At 46.6% G+C, this 22,477-nt stretch overlaps 2 protein-coding genes across 3 annotated transcripts in view; both read right to left on the bottom strand.

Annotated features, from left to right (window-relative positions):
• The window catches only part of RBM15 (RNA binding motif protein 15), a 212,368-nt gene that overhangs the window by 111,319 nt on the left and 78,572 nt on the right, over positions 1-22,477 (bottom strand). The gene's annotated exons all lie outside the window — the stretch shown is intronic.
• Positions 5,173-9,979, bottom strand: PROK1 (prokineticin 1). 2 transcript variants are annotated; one of them, XM_079126611.1, is made up of 3 exons: positions 9,871-9,979; positions 7,381-7,506; positions 5,173-5,852 (listed from the first exon to the last, which is right to left on the bottom strand). In XM_079126611.1, exons 1-3 carry the CDS (start codon positions 9,940-9,942, stop codon positions 5,733-5,735), a joined length of 318 nt encoding a protein of 105 aa, XP_078982737.1. In that variant the 5' UTR covers positions 9,943-9,979; the 3' UTR covers positions 5,173-5,732. The 2 variants fall into 2 exon arrangements, with proteins under 2 accessions (XP_078982737.1, XP_078982736.1); XM_079126610.1 differs by lacking the exon at positions 9,871-9,979 and having other exon boundaries at positions 7,381-8,145.

The following is a 22,477-nucleotide window of genomic DNA, read 5'->3' as shown; positions in this document are numbered from 1 at the left end:
GGGCATTAAAGCACATCTAAGAAAAGGATTTTAGTTTCTTCCTGGTCTGATTAGTTTACCCCACTAAAGAAAGGCCTACAGATAACTCTGGCTTAGTGACCTGGTCACAAGAGGCCCAGACGCTGGGCCAAAGAGCCAGTACTATCTTCAGCATCTTCATAAAGAAGAAAAACAATGTACACCATTCTCTCAGAGCTTCTGCCTGGCAGGCCCTGCCCTGAGTGCTTGCAGGCATTAACATTTAATCCTTGTTGCAAACCTATAATTGCCATTTTACAGACAGGGAAACTGGGGCACAGAGAGTTTAGTAACCTGAACAAAGTCCCTAGCTAGTAAGCAGCTGAACCAGGGCTCAGACTCTGGCAGGTTGTGTCTCTCACCATTGTGTTGCCCTGCCTGCCCGGAAACAGAAGGTAATTGCTGATAATTCAGTGAGAAATGCCAATGATCATGATGCACAGTGACAGGAAAATATCGAGCTGCCATTGGACATGTTTTTCCACTTAATTCTCGTGGTTTAGTTTTGTGACAGAACTTCAGGGACTCCTCTCCCACTTGTCTCTGTCAGAAATGTGCCCACGGCTCCTGACTCATCAGTGTTTCTGTCTGAGGAGGCCCAGCCAATCCTCCTTTTCCAATCTTTGGCCCCACCACAGTTAACTTCTCTGTGACCTGTGGACAGCAGAGACTTCAAGTGGGCCAAGGGCTGAAGCAGGAATGGGCAGAAGGGCCATGAGCCAGAGCCCTCCTGTGACCTGGGCCAAGCTGTCTTCCTGAGCCCCAGGCACTGTTCACTCCAGGCAAGCAGGAGAGGTTGGACAGCAGGAGCGGGTGGGTGCAGGCTGTGTCCCTTCACAGATGTTGAATGGAAAAATCTCACGGGAGGAGGGGAAGCTGACTTTTTTGCAGGGCCTGGGCTGCTGAGAGGGAATGGGGATACTGGGGAATCTAACCCAGGGGCACTTTAATACTGAGCTACACATCCCCAGGTTTTTTCATTTTTTATTTTGAGACAGGGTTTCACTGAGTCATAGAGGTTGGTTTTGAACTCGTGATCCTCCTGCCTCCCAAGTCTCTGGGATTACACTCCTGTGCCACAGGCGTCCCACCAAGGAAAGCTGACTTTTGGCTACCTGAAAGTGGCTCCCGGATAATTCTGTGTATTTGGGCCAGGAATATTCCCAACCAGGGTGGGAACGGTGGTGAGATTCCACACTGCAATCTTATTGCTACCTAGGGTCGGTCCAGGCCTCCATTCTGAAAAGGCACGAACCTCTGGAATATCAAGATGGCTCTGTGCCTGCCGTGCCTGTGGCCTAAGCCCCGCCCTGCAGAGGGGCTTCTCTACCCCCACCTGGGTGAGCAGCGCCCTCCAGTGGAAAAATAAAAACGTCTCATAAGCTCATTTGAAGATGCAGTCACCACTGGAAAGAGTGCATGGTATCTGATTTGTACTGCTAATGAGGATTTTTTTTTTTTTTGGTCATTTACATGATTTTATTATATAAATTGCAAACAGTTTGTTATGCCATTCAAAAAGTAATCTAGGGTAGAAAAACCATATATTACAAATACCTTATTTGGTACATTAATGAATAGGTACAATCATCCCTTGATTATCCATTGGGGGATTGTTTCAGGATCCCCAAAGATAACAAAACCTGTGGATGCTTAAGCTCCTTATAGAAAATGTCATAGTATTTGCATATAACCTACACACATCCTCCCACATACTTTAAATACCCTTCAAACTACTTTTAATACTTAATACAATGTAAATGCTAAGTGAAGAGTTGTACTGTATCATTTACAGAATAATGGCAAGAAAAAAAACATATCTACGTTCAGTCCAGATGTATTTTTTAAAAAGCATTTTTGATCCACAGTGGAATCCACAGGTATGGAGGGCCAACTGTATACATTTTGGGTTACCATGAATTTGTTCTTCTCACACATATAAAATGAGTGTTAAATAAACATTTTTGAAAATATTTATTTGAAAGGAAGCCATGCATTTTCCAGTGCAATGCTCACCTATCCCCCACCCTAGCCAATCACTAATCTACTTTCTATTTCTACAGATTTGCCTACACTGGGCATTTCATATAAATGGAACTGTACAAGACATGATCTCTGATGATTGGCTTCCTTCACTTAGCACAATGTTTCAGGATCATCCAGAGGTAGTATGTATCAGTTCTTTATTTCTTTATCAAAGATGAATAATATTCCACTGTTTGGATGCCATATTTTATTCATCTACTCGGCAAGGATTGAAAATAGTTGCTTGTTTAAAAATAGTTCATTGCTTTCCTTTCTGATTCGTGATTGAAAGGAACATCTCTGAAAACACCCAGACAATGAACTGACCCTTATCTACCCGCCGCCCCTGTGCTTCCTCCCCACCTGGCAGGATCTGATATCTTGGTACCCGCCAAGTTGACTCTTGGGCTGGTCTGAGAGCTGATAGGAGGCAAATTTTCAGACAGCAGTTTCTGGAGCCCAGGAATCCTCACTGTCAAGAGTGTGAAAGGGCAAGAATGCAAAGCATTGCCCTGTGGGCCCTTCCTGACTAAAGCCACCCTAGATAAACACAGCCTGTAAGAAGTGTGTCATGTGTCAGCAAGCTAAACACCAAGGCAAGTGCCCCAGCCCTGGAGCCCCTGTGGAGGTAGCCTTTCTCTCTGGCTCTGGGAGCTTCCTGGACCTCCTTGGTTCTCATCTCTGCACACAGCCTCCTCCAGCCTGAGTTCAGGTCCCTCAGGATCACCTGGTGAGTTCAGGATCACCAAGTAGGAGAAATGGCCACCCATGAGCGCTCTCCTGGTGCTCACTCAGCCCCTGGAATCCTACAGACCACACCGCGACTGCCCACCATCCACTATTCAGGTGGAGGAGGCTTCACAGCAGCTTCCCCAGAATCCTCTTGGAGCATTTTAGGTCCTTGGCAGACTTCCAGGCAGATTCTCTGCTGTGGCTTCTGCCCTCCGCTGATCCTCCATCCTCCCTGAGGAGGGCGCTAGACACAGGCCCACAGGGTCCCTCAGGTTACTAGGGAGATGGTGGAAGCATTAACCCAGATGGTAACAGAGAAAACGCAGATGGAGGATGAGCAGTGAGTGTGAAGACACCTCAGAAGGCAGCTCTGCCCAGCCATGCTACATCCTGGGTTCACGCAGACAGGGGGTGGCGGGAGCCCTCACCCACATGCACTGCTCTCATCTGGGAGAAGCTGTGAGAGGAGATGTCCTCAGCACATGTCCTCAAACCACAGCAGAAAGATGACGTCAGCTTCAAGAAAGAGTATCCAGGATGGGATAGAACCCCAAGGGGCATTTAGTATTTTTCTGTGGTCCTTAGAGTGGCAGATTTTTGCCACAGTTGAAAACACTGTCCCCCTAAACCTCCAGCTGAGTCTAACATTTGGAGATGTCTGGGATGCTTATGGTCCCCACCTGTTTTGAGGAGGTGGACTCTCTTCCGTATCAGCTCTCCTTGCTGTCCTTATTTTTGTCACTAGATGGTGCCAGACACCACAAGTTGAGGACAAAAGCTTTGGGCCCAAATAGGAGGTAAACAATTAGGTGCATCATGAACTCATGTCAATTTCACCTGATCTTATTCTAGAATACATTTGTCATGGAATATATTATTCTTATAAGTCGATTATTTTTAGAACCTTATTTATGAACAACTTTTCTAAATATGAATACAAATATATTTTTCTCAGTCTCCCCATCTGCTCCTGTCTGCCCTTTTGTCTTTAGCAACAGCAGCAGGAAACTGAGGCAGAGCCCATTATACATTCCTCAAGTTTCTGATATAAAAGATGAGAATAGGTCCAATTAGATGAAACAGGTGGCTCAGCCCATGGACGAGTCTGCAGCTGCCTGCTCTCCGGAGGGGCTGGAGAGAGGCAGCATGGGCAGTGTGTCAGGAGCACCATGAGCACCCTGATGCCCGCTCTCTGCCAACTGGGCACTGGCCACTGCCCACTCAGGATGGCTCTGCTTTCAGGGAGGGGCACAATTTGGAAAGAGCCCCCAAAAAAACGTCATGACCTGGCAGCAATCAGCTGTACCTTTAGATCAAAGGGCAAGGGTGGTCGACTTGGAAAGGAATCTAGGTCCAGGAACTGAGCTTGCAAAGAGGAAGGAAAGAGATCTCATGGGCTGCATAAGTCACCAGGGCAGGTGACAGTATCTATCAAAGGAGACAAAAGCAAAGTCCCTGTGTGGAGCCCCTGGCCTGGCCTGGATGGATCCTAGAGCAAAGGCTGTCCTGAGCAGGCAGGGTCAGAGGGATGGAGAACAAACACAGAGAAAGCCCTCACAGAGAGCAGGAGCCCCCAGGCCTCAGAAACTGCAGTTCTCCTGGGGGCTCCTGAGAAACAGTGGGATATGATAGACTTTGTATTTTATGGGTTTTTTTCTTTTCTTTTCTTTTCTTTTTTTGGTATTTTACATTTTTGTATTTTATGTTTTTCCAGGACAGGAACTGAGGTGGAGAAGAAGAGTGGGGTCAGCAAAATGCAAGTAGGGGAAGCTCCCAGCCTGAAGTTCAGAAATGAGGCTCAGGGCCTTACCAGCTCTGTCACTGACTAGGACTTCCTTGTCCCAGGCAAACAGTAATCTGGTGGGGTCAAGTGGTTGACAAAGGCAAGGGACCAAATTTCAGAAATGAGGGTTGCAATCACCTGCTAAGCTGACTCTTCAGTGGAGTCTCCCACCCTGAGACCTCCATGCCCAAGTCCTCCGAGCTGCCTCTCACCCCTCATGCAAAGAGACCCCAAATCCCCTGTTCCAAAACATCGCCCCTCCCCCACTACATCCCACACAGACGTGCATCCCTTCCACCAGCAGAGACAGGAACACCACGGCCACACACCTGGGTTTGGTTCCTCCTTTTATTGGAAGCCAGGAGGACTGCTCCTTCCTAACCAGGCAGAGGAAGACCTTCCTCAAGGTCACAGATTTGCTCTTGGGACAGATCCTTGGAAAAGGGTTGTGTAAGGAAACTCCCTAATCCCCTTCTAAACTGTCCATATCAGATTAGATTAGACCCCACCATTTTTATTTTCATGAGGAAACATTGGGGCCTGGGGTATTAGGAAGGACTTTTGAGACATTGCAGCTCTGACTTAGTGTGCAGGCCTAGGGTCATAGAACTAAAGTTATTAGGAAGTTGGCTGCCTGACTAACCTGGCTCCCCACACCTGCCCCCAGGTGAATGCCCTATGCCCTCTGGGAAGAGCTGGCCTTGGGCCTGTGATCTAAAAATTTGGAGTTACTTAATCAGAAGAGGAGAAACAATCCTCAGGTTGGTCCTCTCAGACCTCACGTGATAGGCCCGAGGGCCCAGCCAGGACCTGTGACTGAGCAGTGTACCCAGGGGCCTATGCTGGGGAATGTCTGGCTCAGGGAGGAGGTCAATGTCCTCTCCACCACTTACAACCTCTCAGGCGGCTTGAGCAGGGAAGAGAAGCAGGCTGCCCTCTTTTCAGGGCCACAGCCTTTAGCTGGCAGCCACAGGCTGGCCCAACCATGCCATGGGGAAGCTCTGCTGGCCCATATGCTCCCTTGTGTACCAGGCAGGAGGAATTTGGGTGGGCAGTGTAGGGACTGAGGGATTTGGGAGAGCTGGCTGCATGGTAGAAATGAAAATCCAGAAGAGGTCACCCCAGGCTAGGCTCAGAAGGAGGCCTGGTGGGTGTCCTGAGCCTAGACAAGCTCCTAAAAGTTGATGTTCTTCAAGTCCATGGAGCAGCGGTACCTTCCATCCAGGAACCTGGAGCACAGGAGGTTGGGTGAGCAGGGACAGGTATGGTGCTGGCGTTTCCGGAAGAAGGGGACCTGGGGAGAGAAGAGGGTGACAACTGAACCCACCAGGGGGTGGCCTCTAGTTGGAGCCCCTGATGGCCCAGCCATGGGGACCTCTCACCCCACCTCCCCACACGACCTCACCCAACAATAATAATGGTTATACTGAGGGAACAAGGTACTGCATAACCCATCAGCATGCCAAGACCATGCAGCTGATCTGCAGAAGAGCTAGATTCGTGCCTGGGGCCATCTGGCTCTGAGACTCAGCGCACATGCACAGGTCTGTTGATTGGGTACCTACGGCTCATCTGTTATATGCTTAATTCTGATAGGTGTCTGGGAGCAGCAGCGTAGGACACAAACCCTGCCTCACTGCCCAGAGGAGTACCAAGCCACTGAGGAACTCTCAGGGGGTGCTCTATCACACCCTGTAGCTAGGAGCTGGAGCTGGCTGCCAGGGGATGGAAGCAGAGTGCCTGCTAGATGCTTAGGGCACAAAGGAGTGAGCGCCTTCTTTAAATGTGTGTTCCAGGTACCTGCTAGCCCACCCCTAAAACTGTTGTGTATAGGAGGCCATCAGTTTGGGGGTCTTATTTCAAGGTTTTTCTTTTCATTTTCATTTTCTTTTTCTTTTTTTTCTTTTCTGGTACCAGAGATTTAACCCAGGGGTGCATTATCACTGAACCACATTCCCACCCCTTTTTGTTCTTTATTCTTGAGACAGAGTCTCACCAAATTACTCAGGGCCTCACTAAGTTGCTGAGGGTGGCCTTGAACTTGTGATCCTACTGCCTCAGTCTCCAGAGTCGCTGAGATTACAGGGGTGCATCACCACACCCAGTTTATTTCATGTGCTTGAAGGCAAGTTTCCAGGGAGCAAAGGGCACTTGAGACCTTTTCAAAATTCAGATTTCTCAGATGGCTAGGAAACTTTAGGGGTAATTAGTCTGCTCCCTTCAATGTATACATGAGGCTCAGAGCAGTAACACTAATTACCCAAGATCACACAGCAAGTAAAGGGCTGAGGATGGCTATAAGCCACGACCCAGGTCTAATAGTCTGTGTAACCAGGCTGCCCAGGCTGCCCCACCAAAGGATACAGTGCCCACATCAGTGAAATATAGCTAGAGTAGATGTCAGAAAACTGCAGTTCCAGTCTCAGCTGTCTCAGTGAGTGTGCATTGAGCATGTCACATGACCTTGCTGTATCTGATTCCTCACCATGGCCCTGGGCTGCTATAAAATCACATTGTATCAGTGGTTCTAAGACCTTCTAGAAGATCATAGGTGATCAGGCCCTGTACAACACATAAACATCATCTGTGGGACACTGAGTAAGGTGGGTGTCTGTGGGTGTGGGCAGCAGAGGGCCCTCCATGACTGCCTGCTTCCCTCTGGCAGTCAGGGGGCCTGGTCAGCTGTTGAGGAAGCAGATCTGGCTTCCCCTGAACTGTACTCAGAAGCTACAACCTCAGTGGTCTTGGTTAGAGCCAGGCTACAGGTCCTCCCAGCCTGCACAGCTCGGGGCTCACCTGCGCACACACACATATACACCTACCTTGTGGCTACTGGGATGGCATGCCTCTCCTTCCTGTCCCAGTGGGGTGCATATCCGCAGTCCCCGAAGCCACAGGCTGATGGCACAGCAGGTGCGTGCCCCACATTGGACATCCCACTCACAGGCCTTCAGAGACAGAGAGGGTAGTGTGTTACTGCTACCTGTGAGAAGCAAGGTTATACATCCTAGAAGCCCTATTAGGGGTTGAGGGGAAGAGGCTAAGTGCGTCACCACTGGCCCCATCCTAAAAAGATGCCTTGGGCTGGTGTTATTGCCCCTGCTTCCTTCATAGGCAGGATGCTTACTGCTCATCAGAGCATTGGATCTGGACTTGAAGAACTGTCCCAGCTCCTTGGGAACCACTCAGGGGGAGGTAGTCCTCTTTGTCTGACAAGTCCAGGGGTCAGGAGGTATAACTTTTCTAGAGCCAGTAGAAGCTCTGCAGATGCTGGTAGGAGTGAGTTAATTAGAATTCTGAAAACAAGGAGTGTGCCTGATGGCCCAAGCCCGAGTGGTCCGTGCTGAGCTGCTTTTAACCAAGATTCTCCAGCCCTAACCCAGCACCCTTGGTTGGTGCCTCCTCCACATGTTGGCACCCCCAGCCCTAGAGGCTGATTGAACTGGTATCTCTCTCTAGTGCTTCTCTACTGGCCTCTGGGACCCACCAGGAAGGGATAGACCCCTCAGGGCTGGGCTCCCAGAGAAGGCCTGTCTAGTCAGGGTGGTATTTGTAAAGAAGGCCACATGAACCCACTTTACACTTAAGCGAGGGTCAGGAAACCAAAACTGCTCCACACTCCGAGATTTGATGGAGAAGTATCAGAACTGTCCACTTTAGAGAATCCATGTGGTTTCACTGAGCTGAAATTTGAAGTCGGGTCTTGATTTGCTCTTTTCCAGTAGAGGCTGGGGTGGACTCAGGCTGCACATGGGGACTGTGACCAGAACTGGAAGTTCCCCACTTCCTCAGCCCCAGGAGGAAAAGAGGTTGCCAAGTCCCTTCACCCAGAGGAGGTGCAGGTGGTAGTCACCTGATGCCAGTCTCCAGTCCAGCAAGGGCACCTCTCACACCTAGCCACGCCCTGAAAGCTGAGGATTGGGGAATGAGACCCCACTTGGCTCTTCTGCAGGGATGGGGCATTGCTGTCCCACTCTGCAAGTAGGGCCATACAGCCTTGACCTCGGGGACATTTGCCATCCAGGTACAGAGGAGTCTGGAGAGGGCAGAACTTGGCCTCTCCCTGAAAGTCGCAAGTGGACATCAGCAGGACTTAGAGAATGGAGGGTGACCAGGTGTCTACTTTCTTCCCCTGGTTATCCTAACTACTCACCTTGCTCTCATGCATTCCCTCTGAGCCAGACGTCAGAGCTGGCCAAGTGAGATGGACCTGACTTCCAGGCCTACCTGGTGGTCCACCCCTGACTGCAGGGCCACTGGGCCTCCCACCTTCTCCATTCAACCTGCCCCCACCAGGCTTCAGTGCTTTATGTTTATTGGATGTAAATCTGCCTTCAGCATGTCATGTCTGCTTCGGGTCTCCGAAGCATTGGCTTACTCTTTATCAATGTTCCTCTTTTGAACCCAGTCTTTTTCCTTTGAAAAGGAGAACAGAGTTATCCTTCCTACAAACATGAAAACAAACCCAATTCTGGAAAATGTTTGACATTACTCCACTGAAAAGTTGGAAGTGGTTGAAATAAAAGTTAATTTCCCCTTTTCTTCTCATGGCTTTGACAGGAAAGGTCTGAGGTGAAGTGTTTGGCTTTAACAACAATGTCCTGCCACCTGACACAGTCGGCACCCATGCCAGAGTGAGGCAAGGTGAAAGCAGACTTCAGAGAGGAGGTGGCATCCCAGAGTCGCGAACACTGGCCATGCAGCACCGGTGGCCGAGCCTTTGCTGCCAGTCTCCCTTACTATTTGTTGGGGGCATTTTGTAGCCCAATGTTGGAGTCACCAGTATTCCTCTCAGAACTAACTAGGCACAGAGTGAAAGGTATTTCGAAACATTCTTTCTTAAGAGCGAAGGCAGCAGGAGCGATACTGAAGCTATTGCAACTAATGAGCTGCTGCTTTTCATCAAGTCAACATACTGCTATGTTAAAATTGACATGTGGACCAGACCGTATAAGAAAACCAAGATTTTCACAAAAGATAAATTAAGGGGCACTAATCCACTTTATAAAAGTATTCCCAATTACACAACGGGAATCTTCATTTTTCCCAAGCACTAAACCTCAAAATTCTCAATTGTCTCTGAATGCATTTAAAATGAGGTCTTATTTACACACAGCTTCTTAAAAGCCAATCCTGTTTATCAGAGTGAGGTCCAGCTAATCCGAAGATCACATGCAATCCCTCTCTGGGGTCCCTTTGGTTTGCTGCCGTGTTTTGGATGGTGAAATCACCTGTGAGGCTCCTGGGCTTACATCCCCTTCAGACCCTAATATTGTCCTGTAACCTAGGTAGAGAGAATGCTAGAGACTTACCCCAGTGATCACCGCACAGTCTGACACTGTTACGAGGAGGAGCATGATTGAGACTTGCATGGCACCTGTCATGGCCACCTGGAGTGAAGGCAAAACACAGTCTGCTCCAATGTCTCCCAGCTCAGCCTCGTGCCCAGCAAACTGGGAAGCCCAGGATCTCCTGCCCCACCCTCCTCCTAGATTTATATGGTCGGGTCCAGGGCTGCCTGTGGATGTCTCATCTCTGCTCTTGCCTTCCCCATCCCTGGCGTTATTCAGATGATCTCAGAGGCGAAGATGAGAACTGAATCCCTAACAACATCAAATCACCACAAAAACTAATAAAAATGGATACATCCAGGGCTTTGACAGTTGCTCTAACTCTTCCAAGAATGCAGGGCTTCAGACAGCTATGTGCATTGCTCTTGATGTTCTTTTCTGCCTCTGGGCGTCCTTCTATGCTGCTTGGGGCAGAGAGAGGCTTTGGTAATGAATTAAGGGATTTGCAACATCACCATTTATCCTTCCCTGTGCCCATCCGTGAAACATGGAGGGTTATCGATTCCCTCACACTCAACCCAACAAGAATTATCTGGGCATTTACCAGGAGATCAGCACAGTGGTATCTGAGAAAGTCACAAGCGGGGAGAGTACTATCCATAGTCCCCGAAAAGTAAAAATTCCAACAAAGAGATCTTAGACAATGAGAAAACAAGTCCAGATTTGTGGGGCTGGCACTCCAAAGTGGGACACCTAACTATCTGCTTTTTTTTTTTTTTTTTTTTTTTTTTTTTTTTTTTTTGCAGTACTGGGGATTGAACCCAGGGCCTTGTGCTAGGGAGGCAAACACTCTACCAACTGAGCTATCTCCCCAGCCCTAACTATCTGCTTTCTAATGGGCTCAGGATGAACACCAGCAAATATCCTGGTACAGGAGCCAAAGGTAGACAATCAGCAACCACACAGGTCATATACTCTCAGCATCCTGCAGAGAAGCACACTTGGGCTGAGCTTCAGCTAAAAGGCACCAGGAGGCGCGGTGCTGTCCTTCCTGCTGCATGAGCCTTCTCTGTGAGCAAATGAACACAGTGAGCTTAGATTCCAGCCTGATGTAAAGGTGACTTTGGGCATAGCTCTTCTTGCTGGAGGGGAAGCACCTAGTCCCAGTCCTTTCTACTCCAGGCAACACAGAGAAAGTTCCCTGGGTTTAATCCCTGGTTAAAAAAAAAAAAAAAAGAAGGAAGGAAGGAGAAGGAGGAGACGGAGGAGGAGGAGAAGGAGAAGGAGAAGGAGAAGGAGAAGAAGAAGTTGTAGCAAGAAACGCTGTTGCCAAATAAAACAATAATATGGATTGATGACTTTTTCTTTCTCTTGAATGCCAGTGCTTGAGAAAAGCCAGTTTCCTTACAGTAGGGTGAGGGAGAGCTGGTGACCTGATAGAAATCCCAGAAGAGACTCTGGGGAGCTTTACAGAGAAGTGGTATTGGTTCTTCAGGCAATAGTTCAATCAAGCACTCATTGAGAGACTTAGACACATCCAGACCTGGAATCCATGTGTACTGGGACTAATTTCTCTCTACAACTTAGAGATCTCCTGTTCCTGTGTGCAGTTGGGTTTAACAGTCCACTTGACAGAATTAGGGTAACTTTTTGACTGATAGAAATAGTACAGAAAAGGAGGTTGGGGGCCTAAGCAGGCAAAAGCAGGAAGTCAGTGGTGAAATGAATTGAGAAGAGAGAGAGTGGACAGTGGGGAGAATGGTGAGAAGCCCTAAATATGTATTTGATTCCCTTGTGAAAGTAGGAAGAGTGTGGAAATGTGTCAGGAAAATCTTTCCCAGATTCGTACACACCTGCAGAGAGAATGCAGACAGATGGGTAGCAGACAAGCCCGTGGTTGAATGTTTGTGTACAAAAGCTGTGTGTGGATCACTTCTTATACTTTGGGCTAGACTCTAATTCCTCCATTTCAATTGATGCCAGTGTTGCCATTTTCCAGGGTTGTGTGTGTTTGAATGTGTGTGTGTTTAACAAGGGCCTGGCTGCTCTAGCCTGAGTGTGAGCTATCTTGTGTTGATGGTGAAGCACGTGTGTTAAAATGTGCTCACTTTATCATTGGTTTCTTGATAACCATTATATGAGAGTTTACTGTAACTCATTTCAGAAAATATGAAGAAACTAATAAATAATAGAACAAATGAAAACCAAACATCCAGACCAGGGGTTCTTTGCTGGGCCTTTGACCCCCCAACAAGTTCATGAACAGAATTCAGAAGATACATGAACTTGGGTGGAGAAAAAAATTGCATATTCACAATAGCCTCGAAAAAAATAAAATACTTGGGAATCAATCTCACAAAAGAGGTGAAAGACCTCTACAATGAGAACTATACAACACTAAAGAAAGAAATTAAAGAACACCTTAGAAGATGGAAAGATCTTCCATGTTCTTGGATAGGAAGAATTAATATTGTCAAAATGGCCATACTACCTAAAGTGCTATACAAATTCAATGCAATTCCAATTAAAATCCCAATGACGTACCTTACAGAAATAGAGCAGGCAATTATGAAATTCATCTGGAAGAATAAGAAACCCAGAATAGCTAAAGCAATCCTTAGCAGGAAGAGTGAAACAGGGGGTATAGCAATACCAGATCTTCAACTCTACTACAAAGCAATAGTAACAAAAACGGCATGGTATTGGTACCAAAATAGAAAGGTAGATCAATGGTACAGAATAGAGGACACGGACACAAACCCAAATAAATACAATTTTCTCATACTAGACAAAGGGGCCAAAAATATGTAATGGAGAAAAGATAGCCTCTTCAACAAATGGTGCTGGGAGAATTGGAAATCCATATGCAACAGAATGAAACTAAACCCATATCTCTCACCATGCACGAAACTAAACTCAAAATGGATTAAGGACCTCGGAATCAGACCAGAGACCCTGCAGATTATAGAAGAAAAAGTAGGTCCAAATCTTCACCTTGTTGGTCTAGGACCAGACTTCCTTAACAGGACTCCCATAGCACAAGAAATAAAAGCTAGAATCAACCACTGGGATAGATTCAAACTAAAAAGCTTTCTCTCAGCAAAGGAAACTATCAGCAATGCGAAGAAAGAGCCTACAGAGTGGGAGAATATCTTTGCCAATCATACTTCAGATAGAGCACTGATCTCCAGAATCTATAAAGAACTCAAAAAACTCTACTCCAAGAATTCAAACAGTCCAGTCAACAAATGGGCTAAGGAAATGAATAGACACTTCACAGAAGAAGATCTACAAGCAATCAACAAACATATGGAAAAATGTTCAACATCTCTAGTAATAAGAGAAATGCAAATCAAAACCACCCTAAGATTCCATCTCACCCCAATTAGAATGGCGATTATCAAGAATACGAGCAACAACAGGTGTTGGCGAGGATGTGGGGAGAAAGGTACACTCATACACTGCTGGTGGGGCTGCAAATTAGTGCAGCCACTATGGAAAGCAGTGTGGAGATTCCTTAGAAAACTTGGAATGGAACCACCATTTGACCCAGCTATCCCACTCCTTGGCCTATACCCAAAGGACTTAAAATCTGCATACTACAGAAATACAGCCACATCAATGTTCATAGCTGCTCAATTCACAATAGCCAGACTGTGGAACCAACCTAGATGCCCTTCAATTGATGAGTGGATAAAGAAACTGTGGTATATATATACTATGGAATATTACTCAGCCATAAAGAATGATAAAATTATGACATTTGCAGGCAAATGGATGAAATTGGAGAATATCATGCTAAGTGAGATAAGCCAATCTCAAAAAGCCAAAGGACGAATGATATCGCTAATAAGTGGAGGTTGACACATAATGGGGGGGAGGGAAGGGTTAGAGTTAGGGTTAGGGAGGGGGGCAAGTATGGAGGAAGGAACTACTGTATAGAGGGCAAAGAGGGGTGGGAGGGGTGGGGGGAAGGGAAAAAAATAACAGAATGAATCAAACAACATTGCTCTATGTAAATTTATGATTACACAAATGGTATGCCTTTACGCCATGTACAAACAGAGAAACAACATGTATCCCATTTGTTTACAATAAAAAAAAAAATTGCATATTTATTTTGACTAACTCCTAACTGAATTTTAATGTTTTCTTCTATGTTAACTGTAGGCAGAAGCCACAGGATGATTAATAGTAACTGACTTTCTCAGCAAGACAAAATACAGGTGTTAGTATCATGGTGCTGTTGCTGCAGAGAGCTAAAATATCATTTCTGCTCATCACTACGTTGAAATCATGGTAATTATCAGAGTTCTTGGACTGTGTTACTTGCTGCACTATTAAAGAAATATAAATATTACCACTGCAAATATTCTTTATAAAAAAAATAGGTGCTTTACTACTGAGATGCATCCCCAGCCTCTTGTTGTTGTTGTTGTTTTAGTTTGAGACAGGGTCTTGCTAAGTTGTCCAGGCTGACCTTGGACTTGTCATCCTCCTGCCTCAGCCTCCCAAGTTGCTGAGATTACAGGCGTGTGCCACCAAATCCAGCTATAATATATAATTGCTAATATATATACACTATTATACATATAATTAATATATAATTATAATTATATGTCAATAAAATTTATTTCCTTTATAATCTTACTTACTTTTATACATTCAAAACATTATTCTGGGCTGGGTGCCCAGAAGGGCACCTTCTCAAAGGCCCCACCTCTTAAGACTATCGGGGATTTTGAAGGAACAAAAACATTCAAACCATAGTAGGGGGGCTATATCCACATCAAAGGAGTCACCAGGAAGAAATTGACTTCTAATCTGGGTCCAGGTAGACCCTATCTCAAGTCCTTGAGTTTCCCCAATCACAACTTATACCCTTGTACTAGCTCATTGTCAGAGCTGTTTGGATTTCAAACTTGAGTTCTCACCCAGAGTTACTCTGATCCCATCTGTCTAACTGGGTTTTAAGTGATTGAAAGATTTTTTGTTCTACAACTAGAAGATGCAATTAAAGAGAGACACCATCACTACAGTATCAGAGAGTATCAAGTATCTACAAATAAACAACTCGACAACCTGCATGGTTGCCCCTGGTTACCCTGATATGGTCCACACCACAGTCTTGGACCACCTCAGCTCCTCTGCTGAGCTGCCAATGTGGCCTCTCCTGCGTCTCTTCCTCTTCTTTCTAGTAGTCTGCCCTTGCTCTTCTCCCATATTCTCTTCAACTCATGTCAGCCTGTCTACTGCTCCCAGTGACACTAGTGGAAATGTTTTGTCTAAGTCACCCTGGGCATGTGTGTGTGGGTGGGGGTGGTGCTCCTAAGGATTGGACCCAGGGAGCACTTTACCACTGAACCACATCCCCAACCCTTTTTATTTTTTTATGTTGAGTTAAGGTTTCACAAAGTCACTGAGCTGACCTCAAACTTTTGACCCTTCCTGCCTCAGACTCCCAGGTACCTGGGATTACAGGACTGCAGGGTCACACCCAGACACCCTGGACTTCTAACGCCAAAAGTGAAGTATCATCTTTAGTCTTCCTCTCAGGTACCCTTTTGTGACTTTTAGCACAGGAAGTTTAAGAACTCTTTCCTTAAATTTCTCCTACTTTTCACATCATTTTCTCTAGGTCCTCCCATTTTCTCAGTCTCCTCCAAAGTCCCCTCTGCTTCTTTCCATCCCATAAATGGATTTACATACTCATCTCAAATGAACCTCACAGTCACCTACATGCTAATGTCTCGAACCCACAAGGCCAATGGCCCCTTAGACATCATTGCATTGACACACTTGACATTCAACACGTCCCTGTCCCCTGGCACCCCATTTCTACCCTCACCCTTAAACTACTCATATGGCTCAGGGTGCCTAGTTGTAAATAACAGAATCCAATCTGGCTGTCTTCAGCAGAAAGGAGAGAATTGAATTGCTGGGTGTCTCAAAAAACAGGATGGAGCTCAGTGCCTAAGAACAAAATGCCCAGGACCACAGCATAGAATTTCTTAAGGAGCAAAGTGCCTCCCAAAGCCAGATCTTCTCCCAACATCCGGGCCACAGGAGCCTCTTCATATTGCTTCATCGGGTGGAGGACTCCCAGGGCTGCCTGACTGTGAGCCAGCTCTCACACCTGCACCCTTCTTCCAGGGTAGACTCATGATTGCCCACCATAAAAATGTTCAAAACTCTTAGGCAGCTGCAAATAAATGATGGCCCGCTGCCACGTCTTCCCTACACAGTATGTGGCCCCACCGTACCCTCAATAGCCAAACCTGGGCATTTCCTTGAGTCCTGAATTTCCCCACATTCACCCTAAGCCCAGCAGTCCCATCACTTGAACTTCCCCTGAACTTCAGATTCCCCTTCCCTTTCCCCCTCACCAGGGCTATTTCTATCTTCCCAATGGGCCTCGTCCCCCTATGAGGACTCCTCTTCCAGCCCTCCTCCACACAGCTCAGAGAGCCACTCTTCACCTCTGGGAGATTACAAGGTTCCTCAGTGTCCTCAGGATCAAGCCCAAATCCTTAGAATGAGTCCAGAGTCTTTCACAACTGGCCCAGCTCTCCTTCCAGCATCACCTCCCATGTCCTGTGGTCCCTACCTTCACACACTGACTTTTCCAACAAGATGAAACATCTCCCTCCTTTAACTGTGCCAATTTTGCATCCTCCTTACCTTTGCCCACATCGTTCCCCTTCACTCTTGTCTGGTTGGAAAAGCCCTAAGTTTCCATCCTAGCCCAGCCACTTCTTGATGCTGTGAACTTGGTCCCATTAACTTGCCTCTCTGAGCCTTAATTTTCTCTTCTGAAAAATGGAAATACTATCCTCATCACTGGTGTATTGAGAGTACAGAACGCAACTCTTCAGATTGTTCAGACACTGGAGTGGGTTGAATGATGACCCCAAGAACAATGGAGTTGGTGCTATTCCAACCTACGAATGACCTTATTTGAAAAAGTGGTCTTGCAGATATAATTAAATTAAGGATCTTGACATGAGATCATCCAAGATTCCCAGAACGGATCTTAAATTCAAGTGTGCTCATAAAAAGAGAGGAGGAGGAGACGACAAGAAGGCAGGGGCAGACGTTGGAGCTAGTCTGTCACAAGCCAAGGAATGCCAGGAGCCACTAGGAAGTGGAACATCAAGGACAAATTCTCCCCTAGGGACATGAGTGGAAAAGAGTCCCTGCTGTCACCTTGAGTTCAGACTTCCAGCCTCTAGACCTGTGAGAGATTAAATTTCTGTTGCTTTCAGATGCTGTTCATGGCAATTTATTATGGCAGCCGTAGGAAATTAGCAGACCCTCCAAGGGTGTGTGTCTTCCTCATCTCTTCCCGTCCCTTCCAACAGGGATGCTGCTGAAGTGGGGATCAGGGAAACCAGACTCTGGTCAACCAACATCACAGTAAGAATTTCCTTCATAAGCAATCACTGCAGAGAAAGTCTTACCAGAGAATGAAGTTGAATAGAGATGTCGCCCTACCCAGGAAGGGAGCCGGCTTCCCCAAGGGCCAGAGAGGCAAGCAGATGCTGGCTTCTAGTCTCCCAGCTTAGGTGCTCAAGGGCAGAAAAGGATAACTAGTTCTCACTTATCTTGGCTTCTTCTGAAGACTCACAGGAAACTTATAGCTTGTATGTATTTGTTGTTGCTTATTTGTTTATCAATGTGTTCTAAGAAATGCAGGGACACTTTTTCCCTGGGGCCTGTGGATACCTGCTTATTTTAATTAAGCTATCCCATCACAATTCCTAAGGGATCTGCATAGAAATTAAGAGTCACAGGCATTGCAAAGATCTGTGCTTATTGCCCAGAGGTGAGATGCATTTGGGCTGGCCATGGAAGCCTGGAAGACAGTGGCCAAAGGAAGAAGAAGGCTTTGTTTACTCAGTTCTACAATACCCACTGATAATTACCATTGAATTTTCACCCCAAAGTTTCATCCCAAGGTGAGCTGATCTATCCTTACTTTCTCATTGCACAGAGAAGGAGTCTGCACACCAAACATTCAAAGGTCACTCAGTGAGATGTGGCAGAGCCCAAACTCCAACCAGCTGCAGCAGAGAAGATCAGGGATGAAAGGAAGAAATCTGATTTTTAATCCGCTCTGCCATGTAAACCAGCCAAGACCTCCTTATTACTTGCAGCCTGTGTCTTTGGATTCTGTCCCACCTCATGTGTTTCTAAGAAGACCAAAGGAGAGAGGCGGCTATCGTGGCTATAGTGTCCTGTGAACTATCACACCTTTCTTGGAGGTGGGACGTAGCTCTTCAGCCCCACCCACACCCTCATCTAACTGGAGAGTTGAAGAGACCCAGCACCAGGTCTCACTGGCTCTTAGGTAGCTGAGGAAGGCTTGCTCTGAGTTGCTTCACAAGACAAAGGTAGAATTAAAGTGTGGACGTCATAGGAGAGAAAACTTTGACCCAGCGTGAGGAAGAATATCGCAGTAGAAGATGGAATCGGCTGTCAGGAAGGTAGCAGACTTTTCATTGCAAAATGTGTTTGAAAAGAGGTCTTAGAACTGACCATCAGCCTTTAGTAGCCTTTGAGATACAGAGACTGAATATGCAAATGGACAATGGTTGGACCATGTATAAATCAGATCAATGACACATGATCTGCAGCAACCAGCTGGGAAACCAATCCTTCTCTACAAAAAGCAGCCCAGGAAGCCAGCCCACTGTGAGTCAGACTTATAGGAAGTCAGTCTGCTGTCTCTCATGACAATCCCGGAAGCCAAATGAAAACTCTGGTAAAAATCAGCCCCCAATGGCCAGGACTTGATTAATAACTGACAGCTTCCCTAATTTTTGTTTCCACGTCCAACTTAGGACATAGTAGGGAAAGCTATGCACCTCTAACCAAACACACAGTGTGCCCTGCATCTAGTTAACCAACTTCTTTATGCCCACAGCCTCCAACCAGAGAGCACCTGAAGACTCCCTTACCCACTAGAAAGCCTTCCCACTCCTCTGCCTGCCTGTGAGTCTCTCCAAATACACATGACCAAGGCTCACTCTTGCTACAGCAAGCTTAATAGATGACCTTTGCTTTTCTCATTTGACCGTCATTCAGTTCCACAGTCCTTACAAAAGCTGAGATGCAAGTGAGTGTGTGTGTGTGTGTGTGTGTGTGTGTGTGTGTGTGTGTGTGAGAGAGAGAGAGAGAGAGTATATCCATGTGCATGACCTCTTAGAGGGCTCCGCTCAGTGACTTTATGGACCTTAGCTAAATCCCTTACAATTGGTGGCCCAAATCACATACCCTCAGCCCATCTTGGATTTCAGCAGCACCTGAGATGGGAAGTTCTGCATGAGCTCAGACCGCCACCAGCACAGCCTGGGAGTACAGAAAGTGAATCCCTGCCACAGAGGACCTATTGACTAGAGGGATGCAAGCCAGTGGATAAATGCTTCTAACCTAGAAGGCCTCAGACCTCTTCTCCAGAGGGCCTGGAAGAAGCCAGCTCCCACCTTGGAGAATAACAGATTCTTTATTGATATTCCTTGCTTTCTTGCCTCCTTTTCCTCACTCCTTCCATTTTTTTCTTTTCTTTTTTTACTTTTTTCTTTTGGGGATTGAACCACGGGCTGCTAACTGCTGAGCTATATCCCTAACCCTTCTTTTTTGAAACAGGGCTTGATTAAGTTGCTTAGGTCCTCACTAAGTTTTGAGACTGGCCTTGAATAATCCTCCTGCCTCAGCCTCCTGAGTTGCTGGGATTACAGGCATGCACCACCTCTCCTGGTTTTCCTTCCATTTTCTGGAATCACCTTCAAGTGAACCACTAGCACACAAGCCTTTGCCTTTGGCTTTGCTTTCTGGAGAATCCAAGCTGTCACTTGATGATTTAGAATCTAATTTTCCTTCTCTACAAAATAAGGGACTTCTGGACCCTGTGCCTCAGGGGCTGTCTGCAAAGAAAGGGAACCTGTGGTAACCAGTCAAATCTTTGGAGCACCTTCACTTCCACTGTTGGGGTTCCATGCGAGTTCACTTTCTAAAAGGACTTGCGCTCTGATATGTTGGAAAAACCACTTGATGAGCTGACATCAAATGTTCCTTCCAGAATCTGAGAGCAGTTTCAGAAGAACCAAGTCCCCCCAGCTATTCCTGCTAAAGCCTCTTGTCTGAGGCAACATTATCCAGCTCCTCTTCAAGGACATGCTTGAGTCCTCTGCCTGTCTAGTCATGGGTCTCAAGGGCATGGAGTTACTATGTGCCCTTGGTGGATAGTTTCAACAAATATCTGGACATCCCCTGTCTGGGATGGATTTCTTCTCATAAGAGGATCCTCCAGGCACCAGAAACCTCTCTCATTAGCTCCTTGGTTCCCCTATAAATGTCAAACCATCCTTTTTCTGGAACCCAGCAATGTCTTTGAAGTGGTCATGGCCAAGTACAGTCCATTATTACCTCACCAGTAGCTGGGAGGCTGCAGAGACCATCAGGGGACTTCAGCCTCCTTGCACTCCAGTGACTCTCAACTCAAGGAAAGACACCCAGCCTTGGAGGGCAAGGAGGGAAACTGCTGCAAGTCAGAGGCCCAGAAACAGGGAGAACTGTGGTGGGTACGGTTCCTTTCCCTGAAGCAGTCAGAAGAGATTTGTTCCCCAGAAGGAGAAGTCAGGGGTCAGGACTCCCAGGCAGTTTCCATCTGGATCAGCTTCTTTCTAGGAATAGACAGAGCTTGATCCAAACAAAATAGGGGGTCAGGAGGAGGTCCGAGCCACTAATTCTGCCCCTGGGCTCTCTGCATGTGGTCTTCTCTGGTCCTTGGTTTTCCATTTACAGCTGGGGTGAAGGCTGCTCTAAGAATCGCAGGAGGTTGCAATCAGCAGAGGCTTCGAGGTCTGCTAGCACAGTCTCCTCAGCATGCCTGAGGCCAACAGGCTCACTTGACTGTAACAGCTTGGCCCTCCTAACAGGGAGCCCCAAGTCCAACCATGGCTGGTTCAGATTTCTCCTATCCAGGATCCTGTTAGTTCTCTACCTATCGTGTCATCCAGCGTTCCCAAGTTACAGCCAGAAAACGATTTCATGGCCCTCTCAGGTATGCAGGTCCATCCAACCCAATGGACAGCCCTATTACGGATAGGCCTCCATAAGAAGTTATTCCCATGGCAAAAAGTGAGTAGTGCTCTTAAGTCATTCAACTCTTGACCATGAACCACTAGAAGCAATAAATTACCATCAGCACCCACAGCATGACCGTATGTTTATGCAAACAGCAAGAAAGGACTCATGAAATAAAATGCATCCTTATCACATGCAATGAACTCTGATATTCCCTATTCTCATTTAATCTGCTTTGCCTTTTAATGCTGGCTGCAGCCCTCAAAACCAGGATTGGCAAACTTTTTTCAGTAAAGGGCCAGATAGTAAACATTTTAGGCTTTGAAAGCCACAGGATCTCTGTTACGACTAAACAATTCTGCCATTGTAGTGGGAAAGCTGCCATAGAAGTCAGCAAACAAACAGAGGTGACTATGTTCCAATACAATTTTATTTACAAAAGTAGGTGGTTAACTGAATTTGGTCCTTGAGCCACAGTCTTAACTGATGTCCCACCCACCAATGGATCTCAGTCCCTTGTTGGAAAAACACTGCTGTGGGGGATCATGACCCACATCTTTCCTCCTAACCAAATTTTTTCCAGTATGCTCTTCTTCTTCAGAGTACAGTTCCCTGGGAGCTTATAATGGTGACTCAGAGAAGGCTGACACATTCCCAGTACTGGTACTGAATCTTGATCAGGGTCAATCCAACACACCATCTACCAGGCCACTGCTATTGGTTCAGGGTGCACATTGAGCTAGGTAGACCCAGTCAGCCTATTCTTTAAAGTCTGTGCTGGAAAGGGTAGTCTCTTCCTACAGTCTATGCATGGGAGGGTGGTTTCTTTCTACAGTTGGATACATCAAGGAACCATGGTGCTCTGGCACTGTGGGGTTTGGGGAGGGTGCAGAGAGTAGGGACCATAGGGGTAGCCAGTCTTAGGGAAAAGCTAGTACTAAAGATGGTAAAGCAGAAAGACAGAAATAAATGGATCATTGACTGGACCACATGTTAAGCCAATGAAAGTCTGGGCTCTTTATTTCTTGAAGGCAAAGCATACCAATATGAACACTGTATATCAGGGGAGGCACCCACAGACAGGACCTGGGCTATGTTCCAACCAGTTACAGGTTTCGGGAAAGGACCAAATAGTCCAAGCAGCTTGGGACCCATGCTCTTCACCTTCTGGCTAGTGTCCTCCCAACTGGGTGCGTGTCCCTTGGGAGCCGACAGCCTTCAGTGTTTTAGGATTGGATCAAAGGCTCTTTCCTGATCCACATAGGCTAAGAGCAGGTTGATATTTCTAGAACCAACACTCTTCAACTTTTTAAATTTGAAAGCCCTTCATTAGACTTCTACTGATGGAAGACAGACTTAGTAGGAAACTCAAATTTCTTTATCAAAGGAATGGTTGTTAGGATAAAAACTTTTTTCCAGATGCAAGAATGCACACCTGTAATCCCAGCAACCTAGGAGGCTGAGGCAGGGAGATGACAGATTCAAGGCCAGCCTGGGCAACTTAGTAAGACACTGTATCAAAATTAAAAATTCAGCACAG

This window comes from Sciurus vulgaris (genome assembly GCF_902686455.1).
Source record: "Sciurus vulgaris genome assembly, chromosome: 1".
In the NCBI taxonomy this organism is placed as follows: domain Eukaryota; kingdom Metazoa; phylum Chordata; class Mammalia; order Rodentia; family Sciuridae; genus Sciurus; species Sciurus vulgaris.
This window is presented reverse-complemented; position numbering and strand designations above follow the sequence as displayed.